General features: G+C 41.2%; 1 protein-coding gene across 2 annotated transcripts in view; it reads right to left on the bottom strand.

Annotated features, from left to right (window-relative positions):
• LOC137127933 (cadherin-22) overlaps nt 1-14,173 on the bottom strand; it is a 148,694-nt gene that overhangs the window by 47,580 nt on the left and 86,941 nt on the right. Inside the window, exon 5 of one of the 2 annotated variants that reach the window (XM_067505504.1) lies at nt 11,760-12,054. The exons of the other annotated variant lie outside the window; for it this stretch is intronic. Coding sequence (XP_067361605.1) covers nt 11,760-12,054 — 295 coding nt within the window. The remainder of the gene's footprint in view (nt 1-11,759; nt 12,055-14,173) is intronic. 2 annotated transcript variants of the gene reach the window in all.

The raw sequence follows: 14,173 nt of genomic DNA, 5'->3' as shown, positions 1-14,173 counted from the left end.
ATTTTTCTTTTCTTTAATTATATAAAAATACATTTATAGATTCTGTAAGTGAGATTTGAATACTTACCACTATTTACAGACCAGGTATCGATATAATTTTAGAGAGAGAAACTGTTAGAATCCTTAACAACGAATTATAAAATCTATTAGAAACCAAAGAAAATCTCCATGTCTGCATGATTCTTTCTTTGCGATAATAAGAAAGTGAGAGCCATAATCAATTTCACATTTGTTACTATATCATGGTGCTGTTGTCATATATTGCCTATATGCCTTCCATACCTCTTCTCACACCCAAGACATAGTCTTTATTTCCATCTTCCCCTCTGCCACATACACGATGATTCATAAACATCACCACACGCGCATATCAGCCAAAATCAATTATGTCAAGCATTTTGGTCGAGTGCATCGTGGTGAATGTTGTTGGTCATATACATAAAGGTGTTGGGCAGAAAGTATTGATTTAAAGTTGGTCCCACTGTGTTGCATCGGTGTCTCCCATGATACTGCTGCTCTAAATGTCTCATCCACTGTTAATATGACGGGCCTCACCTATCTTAATGGCGACTGCAGCAATTTGCAACTTCTCTGGCCCACAGCAACAGGGTGGGTGATTATTACTTTAATACCCTTGTGGAGTTCTCACATTACATACAAAATGAGAGCGGGATTTCTCTCTCATGCTGAGACAGACAGAGAGGGAGGGACAGATGAAAAGAATAGGAATAGAAAATCAAAGGAAATAAGTGTTGCTTGTTTTGAACAATTTGTCCACAAAGACTTTTGTTCCATTATACTGTAACTTCATTCCTACAAAGGCCTTTTATTTCTCTATCTTAAGCTATGATTTCTGTGTGCGTACAGGTTACTTGCCAAAACAATTAATAACAAAATGCTGAAAAATTGACATAACAATTGATGATTGTGCTTTACTCTAATGTTTTATCCTACTGTTGTTATATGTTTCTGTTACCACAGATGTCAAATGCCAGGTATTTTGTGCACTGCATTTGTGTTATACCTGTATACATACAAAACATATCTCTTATGTTCAGTGGGCTTTGTGGTTTGTCAATTTCAGCAAACTGGAGAAGCCTTTATATATTAGAATTGTTCTTTGATAAACAACAGGATAAATGCCAGTTTAAGGCAACTACTGTGAACTCTGTTGTCCCTTGTGGCTTGTAATGCTACACTACATCAGCTTGTGTCATTAGTGGATAATAGCTGAGGATAGTGGTCAGCTTAATGCCTGTTATCAGACTGCAATTTGCCTGCCTGTTGTTCTTTGGACACAGTGACTTGTCAGTCAGTGTTACCTGAGGTTAGAGGCTACGATACAGACGTCGTGTTGTTCCACATCCCTGACATTCAGAGGTCCTGAGGTCCTCTCTAATGGAACCACATCAATCACAGGATTAGCGCCGTGGAAACGTTTCACCCTGTTGTGATTCTGCCACCAAGAACTGCCCGTCCTAGCCACATTTTCACTCGCCTTTGCCCTTACTTTGCCCTAAGTGATAGGAAAAGATTTCTGCCTCAGTGACTAAATGGTTTCAAACCCAACATACTGTGCTACTTTATAAATCAGCTCGCATATACTCTGAAAAAATATTTAAATAAATAAAACAGAGTGACGGATGTCTTAGTATGCATGTTGTTACACGGTGTAATACTGATTTTAAATTGGAAAAGGCCTGTCTTTATTACTTCAATATTAGCTGGGCGTGTGGAGCATAAACATTAGCTTGGGGTTCCACTGCCAATGTCTCAGCAGTATGTGTGTGTAGATAATGTGTCTAAAAGCCCAATCTAGCTCATGCTTAACTGTAGAAGGTGCCAAGTTATATATAGTATTGCCAAAAACTGGCAGAATACCAGTTTGACATTACTTTAGCCTCTGGGTTTTTAAAACCTTTTGAGGCCTAGCTCAAAGCTACATAAATATTTAAATACTTCATATGGCTAAGGAAAACCAGAGGGAAAAGAGATGGATGTAACTCAAATATTAATGATGAGATACAAACATGAGCCCAACATGCCATCCCACGCAAGCCACCTGGTATTAACATACAATGTAAACACCGTGGAAAAGCCGCTGCTGATGTACAAAGGTAAATTTATGCTCATACTCTTGCTAACATCTATTAGTCCTATTACACACACTGGCTGCAGGCAGCACAAAAATATGGAAGAAATATTTTCCCATCTCTGTTCAATTCTACAGTCACAGTTGTTCACAACAGTGCCTCAACAGGGACTCCCATTACATTTCCTTAAATAAATATACTGACTGATCCTCAAATTGCACCTCATTATTTGTCTCTGAGCTAACAACACAGTCTTAATACATACTGTTTTCATTATACAAATATTTTATTACTTTCTGTAAAGTGGGCTTTGCAATCTTGAAAGCACCATTTTAAAGGCAAATCTTGCTTGTCTTAATTATTTGTGATGCATCTGTGAGTCTTAGAGCATGCAAAAATTCAAGCCCAGTATCATAAGAAGTACTACAAAACATTTTTTGAAATAATCCCTTCCTTGATACATACAAGTAATGCAAACGTATTGGATGTAAATATAAATATAAAATATATAATACAAATATAAAACTAAATAATTACATGATTTCAGTGAGAGTAATCAGTGAAAAGTAATTCTGGGTTTAACAGAAAAAAATCGCAGAGATAAATAAATAAATAAATAAATAAATAAATAAAAACGTAAATGAAAATTAATAACAGTTCTAAGTATTCAATTTATCATTTTAAGATTACAGTTACAATTTATAACTCTATGCAATATTTGTTTGAGATCTACTACATCAAACTAAGTGCTACCTTTCTCTCCCTAGATGTATCAACAAATGACAGGACTGTGATACAGCACATGACAAACTGTACACAGGAAAAGGAAGCAAATATGAAACCACCTCCTACACGACACCCACTAAAGAGGAGCGGAAAGGCATTAAGGTGGATTTATGGATGGTTCACTTTGGAAGGTTCAAAATGTGTGCTGGTTACGATTATTTAGCAGAAGTGACTCTGCTCCATTAGGTGATCTGTTTGTGCTCCCTTTTCTCTCTGACCATAGTGACAAGTGTGCTCTGTAAACCATAGTGTGACCGTGCTTCTTTTCTCCACTATGCCTGTAACTGTCAGGTCTATTTCTTTAGACTAGGATGTCTTGCTGAAAACTAAAATATATTTATGAATGTACAGTAAATGCCATTGTCAATGTCATTAATAAACATTTACTTATTCTTCAGGTACGTTTTTGTATGTCAGACCGAAAGTTGGTCTCTATATTTTTATTGAAAAGAGTTGACACAAAATGATCGCAAAGAAGAAAATGCAAAATGACTTGCTGTGATCAGTCTGAATCTGGAGTTCCCACAGGATCTTAGATTCTTCTTTTCTTAATCACCTTTGCTAATGTTTCCAATTTTGACTGTATGTACACTTGGTTATGGCTAATGCAACCGCAAGGGGGCACAAGCCAGTGTCTTCTTGTGCCAGTCCCAAGTCTGGATAAATGCAGAGGGTTGTGGCAGGAAGGGCATCCGACGTAAAACACATGCCAAATCAAACATGCGAATCGTGACAAAGACTTCCATACCGGATCGGTCGGGGCCCGGGTTAACAACGACCGCCACCGGTGCTGTTGACCTACAGGGTACCGGTGGAAATTGGACTACTGTTGGTCGAAGACGAAGAAGAAGAGGAGGAAGGTGTGTTCGTAGGCACAGAGAGAAGAGGAAAGCTAAGAATCTAGGACTGACAGTAGGGACTTTGAATGTTGGTACTATGACAGGGAAGGCTAGGGAGTTGATCGACATGATGCAGAGAAGGAAGGTGGACATACTGTGTGTCCAGGAGACCAGGTGGAAAGGTAGCAAGGCTAGAAGCTTAGGAGCAGGGTTTAAGTTGTTTTACCATGGGTCAGATAGGAAGAGAAATGGAGTAGGAGTTATATTGAAAGAGGATTTTGTGAGGAATGTTCTAGAGGTGAAAAGAGTATCAGACAGGTTGATGAGTCTGAAGCTGGAAGTTGAAGGGGTGATGTTCAATGTTGTGAGTGGTTATGCCCCACAGGTAGGATGTGAGTTAGAAGAGAAGGAGAAATTCTGGAGTGAGTTAGATGAAGTGATGCAGAGCATCCCCAGAGGTGAGAGAGTTGTCATTGGTGCAGATTTCAATGGGCATGTAGGTGACGGGAACAGAGGTGATGAGACTGTTATGGGCAGGTTTGGTGTTCAGGACAGGAACGCAGAAGGTCAGATGGTGGTTGACTTTGCAAAGAGGATGGAAATGGCTGTAGTAAACACTTTCTTTCAGAAGAGGCAGGAACATAGGGTGACGTACAAGAGCGGAGGGAGAAGCACTCAGGTAGACTACATCTTGTGTAGACGTTGTAATCTGAAAGAGATCAGTGACTGTAAAGCATTGGTAGGGGAGAGTGTAGCCAGACAACACAGGATGGTGGTGTGTAAAATGATGCTGGTGGTGAGGAAGATAAGGAGGACTAAGGCAGAGCAGAGGACGAAGTGGTGGAAGTTGAAAAAGGAAGAATGTCGTTTAGTTTTCAGGGAGGAGCTGAGACAGACTCTGGGTGGTTTGGAGGTGCTTCCAGATGACTGGACTACTACAGCTAATTTGATCAGGGAGACAGGTAGGAGGGTACTCGGTGTGTCATCTGGAAAGAGGAAAGCGGACAAGGAGACTTGGTGGTGGAACGAGGAAGTTCAGGAGTGTATACAGAGAAAGAGGTTAGCTAAGAAGAAGTGGGACACTGAGAGGACTGAAGAGAGTAGACAGGAGTACAGGGAGATACAGTGTAAGGTGAAGATAGAGGTGGCAAAGGCCAAACAAAGAGCATATGAGGACTTGTATGCTAGGTTGGGCACTAAAGAGGGAGAGGTGGATTTGTACAGGTTGGCAAGACAAAGAGATAGAGATAGAAAGGATGTGCAGCAGGTTAGGGTGATTAAAGATAAGGATGGAAATGTATTGACAGGTGCCAGGAGTGTGATGGGAAGATGGAAGGAGTACTTTGAAGAGTTGATGAACGAGGAAAACGAAAGGGAACGAAGAGTAGAAGAGGTGACTGGTGTGGAGCAGGAAGTAGCAAAGATTAGTAAGAGTGAAGTGAGGAGGACATTGAAGAGGATGAAGAGCGGAAAAGCAGTTGGTCCTGATGACATACCTGTGGAGGTATGGAAGTGTCTAGGAGAGGTGGCAGTAGAGTTTTTGACTAGTTTGTTTAACAAGATCTTGGAGAGTGAGAGGATGCCAGAGGACTGGAGGAAAAGTGTACTGGTACCAATTTTTAAGAACAAGGGAGATGTGCAGAGCTGTGGCAACTACAGAGGAATAAAGCTGATGAGTCACACAATGAAGTTGTGGGAAAGAGTAGTGGAAGCTCGGCTAAGGGCAGAGGTGAACATTTGTGAGCAGCAATATGGTTTCATGCCTAGAAAGAGTACAACAGATGCAGTATTTGCTTTGAGGACGCTGATGGAGAAGTACAGAGAGGGTCATAGGGAGTTGCATTGTGTCTTCGTAGATTTAGAAAAAGCGTATGACAGGGTGCCGAGAGAGGAGCTGTGGTATTGTATGAGGACGTCTGGAGTGGCAGAGAAGTATGTTAGAGTGGTGCAGGACATGTATGAGCGCTGTAAGACAGTGGTGAGGTGTGCTGTAGGTGTGACAGAGGAGTTTAAGGTGGAGGTGGGTCTGCATCAAGGATCGGCTTTGAGCCCCTTCTTGTTTGCTCTGGTGATGGACAGACTGACAGATGAGGTTAGACAAGAATCTCCCTGGACTATGATGTTTGCAGATGACATTGTTATTTGTAGTGAGAGCAGGGAGCAGGTGGAGGAAAATCTAGAGAGGTGGAGGTCTGCTCTGGAAAACAGAGGAATGAAGCTTAGCCGCAGCAAGACAGAATACATGTGTGTCAATGAGAGGGACCCAGGTGGAATGGTGAGGTTACAGGGAGCAGAGGTGAAGAAGGTGCAGGACTTTAAGTACTTAGGGTCAACGGTTCAGAGCAACGGTGAGTGTGGAAAAGAGGTGAAGAGGTGAGTGCAGGCAGGTTGGAACGGGTGGAGAAAAGTGTCAGGTGTGTTGTGTGATAAAAGAGTATCAGCGAGAATGAAAGGAAAGGTGTTCAAGACGGTGGTGAGACCAGCAATGTTGTTCGGCTTAGAGACAGTGGCACTGAAGAAAAGACAGGAGGCAGAGCTGGAGGTAGCAGAGCTTAAGATGTTGAGGTTCTCTTTGGGAGTGACGAGGATGGACAGGATCAGGAATGAGTACATCAGAGGGACAGCTCATGTTAGATGTTTTGGAGATAAAGTCAGAGAGGCCAGATTGAGGTGGTTTGGACATGTTCAGAGGAGAAACTGTGAATATATCGGTAGAAGGATGCTGAGGTTGGAGCTGCCAGGCAGGAGGTCTAGAGGAAGACCAAAGAGGAGATTTATGGATGTAGTGAGGGAGGACATGAAGTTAGTTGGTGTGAGTGAAGAGGATGCAGAGGATAGAGTTAGATGGAGGCACATGATTCGCTGTGGCGAACCCTGAAAGGGAGCAGCCGAAAGGAAAAGAAGAAGAAGACACTTGGTTATGGCTCTCCATGTATGCCCTGCCTCCTAGCATTTTGCACCCTGCTGCTATGTCCTGGATTGTCTCAGGGGCATCTTTGCACAGCCTGCACCTGGAGCCATGACTGGTATGGTAGACCCTGGCCTCTAATGATCTTTTACCTAGAGCCTATTCCTGTGCTGCTTGGATTAGTGCCTCTGTGCTGTCTTTCAGTCCAGCTTTGTCCAGCCAGGCTGGTAGAATTTTTCGATATCAGCCAATCACACACACACGACCCTAAACAGGATAAGTTCCCAGTTCAGATTTGGGAAGCAGACACCCTCTCTACTTTTAAGTCTAGGCTTAAAACCTTCCTTTTTAATAAAGCATATAGTTAGTTATAGTTATGCTGCCATAGGCTTGGACTGCTGGGGGACCCACCCCCCAATGCACTGAGCTCCTCTCCTCCTCTTGACCATCTCTCCTCTCCTCTCACCCCGCAATTGTCACCACTGTATGTCATTAACTCTGTGTGTTCTCTCCCGTAGTTGTCTTTGTCCTCCTCTGTCCCCCTCTCTCTGTCCCTTTCTGCAGGTGTCCCCTGGCTTTGAAGCTGTGTGTCTTCCAGCGTGCAGCTACTAGTCCTACCAATCTGCCCGATGTTTTGTTGTTGCTTTTTGTTGCTCTGTTCTTTTCTCTCTCCCCTTTCCACTCACCCCAACCGGTCGAGGCAGATGGCCGTCCACCCTGAGCCTGGTTCTGCTGGAGGTTTCTTCCGTTAAAGGGAGTTTTTCCTCTCCACTGTTGCCTATGGCTTGCTCCAGGGGGAATTGTTGGGTTCTCTTTATATATCTTTATAATCTTGACTTTATTCTGTAAAGTGCCCTGAGATGACTTTGTTGTGAATTGGCGCTATATAAATAAAGTTGAATTGAATTGAATTGAATAAGCGGTTACAGATAATGAATGGATGGATAAAGATGACATGGTGGTTTTATGGAAATTTGTGTCCTATTCATTAGCCAGGTCAGTGATGTCCTTAAGTCTCTATTGGGTCCAAACTAAGTGAATATGATTGCGACTTTTAGGATGACACAGGGTTTTTCTTTAGATGAATTAGAGGAATTTTATAATGGAATAATGGGTGTTTTAACTGGACAGATCGGTGCCTCTAACAAATGGGCACTGAGGCAACATTAACATCACAGGTGATTTACAATAATAATGGCTCAATTTTTATTCAGAAAATACAAGGGATGATGAGCCATAAAGAGAATGATGACCTGTTGGGTTGTGAGCAGACATTCATTAATCAGATAGATATGAAATACACAGTTTTTTTTAAATTTCAGAATGCAAGGCATCTTTATCTAATTTTTACTGAAGCAATACATTAAAACAAACAATAATTAAACTGCATTGTTTTTTTCATCAATAGCTCTGTTTTTTTTTAATCCTCATATAACATATGTACATATATAGCCATATGTCGACATACAACTTTTAAAGTGCAGCTTAAGGGCATGCTCCCATACCAAAGCTTGTTGACTTTGAGCATGTAAGATATTTAGTCCAAGCCACTCTCCAAGCCATCTCAGAATTTCAAATATGTAGCTGGAAAAAACAGATACATTTTTTTTGTCTGCAGTGCACAATGCTGGGTATCATGGGAATACATTACTATAAAAGTGAAGATCATGTGAGACTGTGCAGCATGCCTTCAGATTGGGGTTGTGTATTATGATAATGGCAAATGTAATGCAGCCACCCTGTGTGGAGGTCAGAGGCTGGTAGTATTAGTGGGAGGCATTTACTACTTCCTTTTTGAAGGGTTAATGTTATTAGGGAAACAATTAATTCACTGCTGTATAAATGCAGATGAAGCAGTCACTGCTTCAGTGTGTCAATATATACATAGTAAAAAAGTAATAAAATGCATCTACATTTGGTGAAGAACCACTGTGCCATTGGTTCCTGGGATAACATGTAAACTATAGTAGATCCTTATTTGACAGCAAACTGTCAGTTATCACTCTCCTTGCCTCTAGGCCACACTACTTGCATAGGTTTGAGCTTGATTTACACTACATAATTATTTTGAAATCCCTTAAGCAGATATACAAAAGCATATTTGAGCTGTAATTAATAAACATAAGAACTACTGTAAGAAACATGCTCTATTCTCCATGCTTCCGGTTGGTTTCCTGTTGGCAACCTTACGGATGTCTACCACCTCGACCAAGTATTAAATCCATCTGTCTCAGTCTTTGTCACCATGAATCAGAGGACACAGCAAGTCTTCAACTTCATCCATGATCCCTCTGCTGTCCCAACATAAACACATGCACAGTTCTCAAAGCAACCTTCAATGACCCATGGACTACAAATTTGATTTAAGACTGCAATTCCATTAGTCGCACATTTTCCACGGGACAACATTGAGCTCAGGCCCTAACACTTCATCATCTCCATTTTATTTGCCTTCTCCTCTCCTTTTTAGAGTTAACCAACCTTGAAAAACAAACACAGTATGTACACAAATGTTATTTTTGGTTGTGGATGCTGAGCCGGCAAACGCATAGGAAGCATTTGCAGCAAGGGAGTGGCAGGGTGGAGGCTGAAATGCTGTGACAAAGATGTGCACTGGGGGACATGACAGGGGTGACTAGTAAAAAAATAAAAGTGCCTCAGGCAGCTGACTACTGATTACTTTCTTACTATTATGTCTTCACATTTTTCAAAGCAGTTTGCTGTATGGTTGGTAATAAAACAGCACAGTGAGCATATCGCTGGTGTGGCTAATGCTTGTATCCTGCTTCCATCTGACATAAAATGTAACCACGGTTTGGATCACAGGAGCTGTGTCCAAATTCCATAAAAAAGTGCTGATTCTAATGAGGTTTAGAGTATATACTGCATTCACACAGGAACAGTGACAAAATTAAGTACGCATTGTTAAAGATGTCAGCATGCTGGTAAAAAGAACATCATTTCTGTGGTTTTTTTTGTGGACACTTATACAACAATACTGTGCACAAAAGATATGGAGAAGCAATTCACAGCTGGAACAAATTAAAACTAATTGTGATGGTGTTAAAACAACTAGGGAAATATCAAACATATGAACAAACTGCTGTATGTATTAAACCTTTGGAAAAACAAAAGAAAAACAAACTAAAAAATAAAGCTGTCTCTGCATTTTTCTTGTTTAATCAAAAAATTAGACTGAAACAAGCAATACCTTTAGCACATCTCTTACTTTTTGGCTTACTTACTCAATCCTTCAGCCCTAAGCCCATTTGTTCCCTAAATCTTTTAAAAACTGCAATTGACTGCTAAGAGATGCCCTAAAAATGGCAGGCACTGTAATGTTTGCAAATAGTTTTGGAATAAAACACATTTGGTGCTGGTCATAGTATTTACAGCAGCAGGATGGTGTATATGAGGGCCCGTTCACCATAGTTGAGGACCATGTTACCCATTGTAACAGTCTGACCAGTGATGGGAAGAAAGAGAAGGGTATGGGCATGCAACCGTGGCCCACCGACTCAAACCGTGGATGTTGTAATTATGTCATAAGCATTCAAGGCAAGTGACAGTGACAGTCAAGCTGGTCCATCCAGAATTTTTGTCCTTCTCACTCACATTCCAAAAAATACTACTAGACTTAGATGATGTTCAACGGGAGAATGCTGGAAGGAAGACAAACAGCGACAGGGCAGAAAAACCCATGACTAAGCAGCATTTGTTACCTCATTAGGGCTAGTGCTCCACAATGATGTTTAAAACATGAACTGCACACTCATTTACTGTGTAATTTGACTGAGGTGCGACAGGGTTGAATAAAGGGGAGCAGCCAAAGTGGAGGGGTCGTGATTATTAAGATTACATTAACTAACATTAACTAAGCCTCTGTATGACTCCTGTGCTCCTTTTCTTGAGGAGATAATAGCTCTCTTGCTGCCCAAGGTCATGCATCATTTTCTCATTTTCTAAAACTCTGCATCATTTCCATTGGCTTAATGTCTCCTCTTTCTTGCTACTGTACCTGTCAATTGCTCTGTTCCTCACTCTCTCGCCACGTCTCTCTCACACCCACATGTACACAAACCTTCTTCAGTTTTAGAGAGCAGTGTAGGCACAAATGCCCATGGTTTGGATCATGCTGAGGAAGCGGGAATTAATTCCAATCAGGCTTGAACAGAACTCCATGCCATTTTGCTCCACTCCTGGAGTCACTCAAACAAGAAGCAACCACTCCTCTACAGCATATTTACGCATAAACACACACACACACACACACACGCATCCTGATATCACACAACACATTGTGAGCACACAGTGTAGTGATATTGTTTGGCAGCTAAACAGAATTTTGTTTATTAAACATCAGCTTTGTCTTCAACATTAATACCATGTTAATTAAGGTCCTGACACCCCCATTCACCTGTCTCTTTGATTTTGCTGAGAATTTTAAGCAGGCATGTAGCATCACTAATACTGTTGCTCACAAAAAAAACACGCTTGTCAAGATTAAAAGCACTGAGGTTTCAGTGTCAACAGTCTTCCTGGAAATGTGGTGTACTCTCACCATTATGTGCTCCTTTGAAGCACCTCTTCTCTGTTTCTCTTTTCCCCTTATTCCACCCCTTTATCATTCGCTCCCAAACAATATTCTATGACACAGGCACAAAGCCCATCTAGGAGTAATGCTATTCGTCAACCTCTCCATTCCTCATACGACTGTATTGTCTCTTTCATTTTCCTTCTCATTCCCACACTATCTACGGGTCATAGCTCAAAAAAATCTGTGCAGAGAATCATTTTCAAATGACTATGTCACCATTCTACTTACATCTCATCTACAGTGAATTCACTGACTCCACATCTTTTTTTCTAGTTTTTATCTTCTGTCTACTACCTATTTCCATCTCCACAATGGGGGAGAATTTTAGCATATTGCACTTCTTGGCACTTTATGCCTTCCCCTGAGCCCAGGACAAAAAATTATGTTACAGATCCTACTTATGCATCATAGAAATAGCTGTAATATAACTGGTAATTCTTTTCAGTGTGTGCACCTTTGGGCTATCATGAGCTGAAAGCCTCAAACCAATATCCAGACGGTCCCTGTATGACTACACTACATGTTTCTTGCCTTACCTATGGGTGACAGCTCCGCCACACTGCCAATATAGGGGCCCTCCAAGAACTTGGGCTCACTGTCATTGATGTCTTGGACCTTGATGACAAATTCTGACTCTGGTTCCAGAGGATCATTGGAGAGCCGGTCCCGGGCCTGAGCTCGAAGGGTGTAAAAAGCCTTCTCTTCACGGTCTAGTCTCTCTGTGGCATGGATGTCTCCGGTAAGCTCATTGATGATGAAGATTGAGCCTGCTCCCTCACCAGATATAGTGTACTTGATGTTGCCCTCACCTTCATCCGAGTCTGTATGGATCTGTAAATTGGAACACATTTTTTATATAAAAACCCAGTCCAAGACAAAGCTTTTTTCTGGATTGTAAATTGGAAAAACATGGGTTTTATAATCATAATAATCAAGAACTAGATATTTACATATTTGAAACAGTTAAGGTGAGACTATCAGTTTCTGTAAAAGATGGTAAATGGTTATACAGTGCTTTTATCCAAAGCACTTTACAATGTTGAATGAATGATTCTTATTCACCCATTCACACACTGATGGCAGTGACTGCCATGTAAGGTGCTCACCTGACCTGATAGGAACAACTTGGGGTTCATTGTGTTGCCCAAGAAGACTAACCGGGACCGGGGATCGAACCATTGACCCTATGGATGACTGCCTTACCAACTGAGCTACGTCTGCCCAAAAAGAATTCTGAATTGTTTGTCTGTTGCTGGGCTAGCAAGATTCTTCAAGCCTATCTATAGAGTTCAAAGTTTTTCATATATACCGTAAGAAGTGAAGCAACTCATGCTACTGCTAGTTTAAACTGCATATTGTAGATTTAAGTCAGTCCAGCTATGAAACTTCTAGTGTAACATGTTTTGCATTAATAGCTGTCCCTTTTTACAAAAGAAACTTGGACTGAATCAACTGTTTAACAGCCAAGACGTATGACTGTTATATAAAGTAATGATGAGAAGCTCATAAAGACAGAGAAAATCCTTCTGGCTGTTTTAGGAGCCTGATTTGATGGTGTGCAAGTACAAGTACAAGATTCACACTTCTTTTATGGTAGTGTTTCATCTTTCACATTGTACAGGATAAAAAAGTTTAATTGATGGAGAAAGACTTATCTTTCCCACCACGGCCGGTGGTTTATGCTGTAGATTTCAGCATTGTCTTACATTATAGCCACATGGTACCTGTATTTAGTGCGGGTACATTACATTTAAAGGTTGAATGACTAAGGAGTAAAGAAAAATGGCGCTTTAAATGTGCAGACCTAAAGAAGTACCTGTATCACCCGGGAAATGGATATTGAGCGGGAGTCAGTAGATTGCTAAAGAGAGATGAAGGAATCTGGTGCCAAAGGTTGTTGTCGAACCTAGATTGAGGTTTTTAATGCTCCTCTCATTGTTATCTCATGACCACAATTCTACACACGCTGTAGATCACGTGATGACATCTGAGCCATGTGAACCTTTACGTTGAGATTACCTGCCACACATATTAAAATATAAGAAAACTGTTTAGCTAACATAAGTGCTGTAGGTTTATGCAATAGATAGTTGTCAGAAAATGACATCTGGTCATCAGCCATGACAAAAAGATATTATAATTTTTTTCTTATCTTATTCCCTGCTAGCACCCTCCATTTAAGACGTTCACTGCGGTCCCTATAGGCCAGACATGTCTGTTACCATGGGGAAAAAAGACACCCCAGCTCTAGCAATGATTTACATCTTTTTACACATTGTGCCCTTCACAGGATGTAACGCCCAAATTAGGAGATCAAAGGCATTTCAAAGCTTGTTAAAGGTTGAGACATTGAGGCGCCGAGACTGAAAAGTGAACTTAAAAGAGCCCCAATAAATCAGACCTATAGTTTCCCCCTAGTGATGTTAGAAGACATTTTGGGGGCACCAATAGGACAGCACCAGTCCCACATCCAAACTCCCCTTTGGCTCTTTAGTGAGCACTAGGCCTCATTCACATTCTCCCTCCCTCTCTCACCTTCCATCTGAAATTATAATTCAGAGCTGTCTATGCAGTGTAACTGCGATCTAGTGAGCAGACCAAAGGAGAGGGGAAATCGCCCTGGTGTCCCTAGTTAATATTTTATAAAGGCTTAATTAAATACAGGCTCCTAAAACCCTCACGGGGGTTTTCATTAAGTATTTGTTGTAAAACCGTGGAATAATGCAAGCCTCTGCCTTGATATTGCTACCCTCATCCATTTTCCCCTCGGTTTTTGCCTTTCCTCGCCCATCTGAATCATCCTGAAGACAAATAAATGAAGAGGCAGAGAAAGTATACTGCCAGGTACTTTGGTGCTATCAATATTTCAGTTATAATAAAGAGGATTCATTGGTCCATACTATGAGGCTTATCCAATGAGTGCACATAGTCATGCCACAGAGTATCCTTC

Source organism: Channa argus, chromosome 5, assembly GCF_033026475.1.
Source record: "Channa argus isolate prfri chromosome 5, Channa argus male v1.0, whole genome shotgun sequence".
Lineage (NCBI taxonomy): Eukaryota > Metazoa > Chordata > Actinopteri > Anabantiformes > Channidae > Channa > Channa argus.
This window is presented reverse-complemented; position numbering and strand designations above follow the sequence as displayed.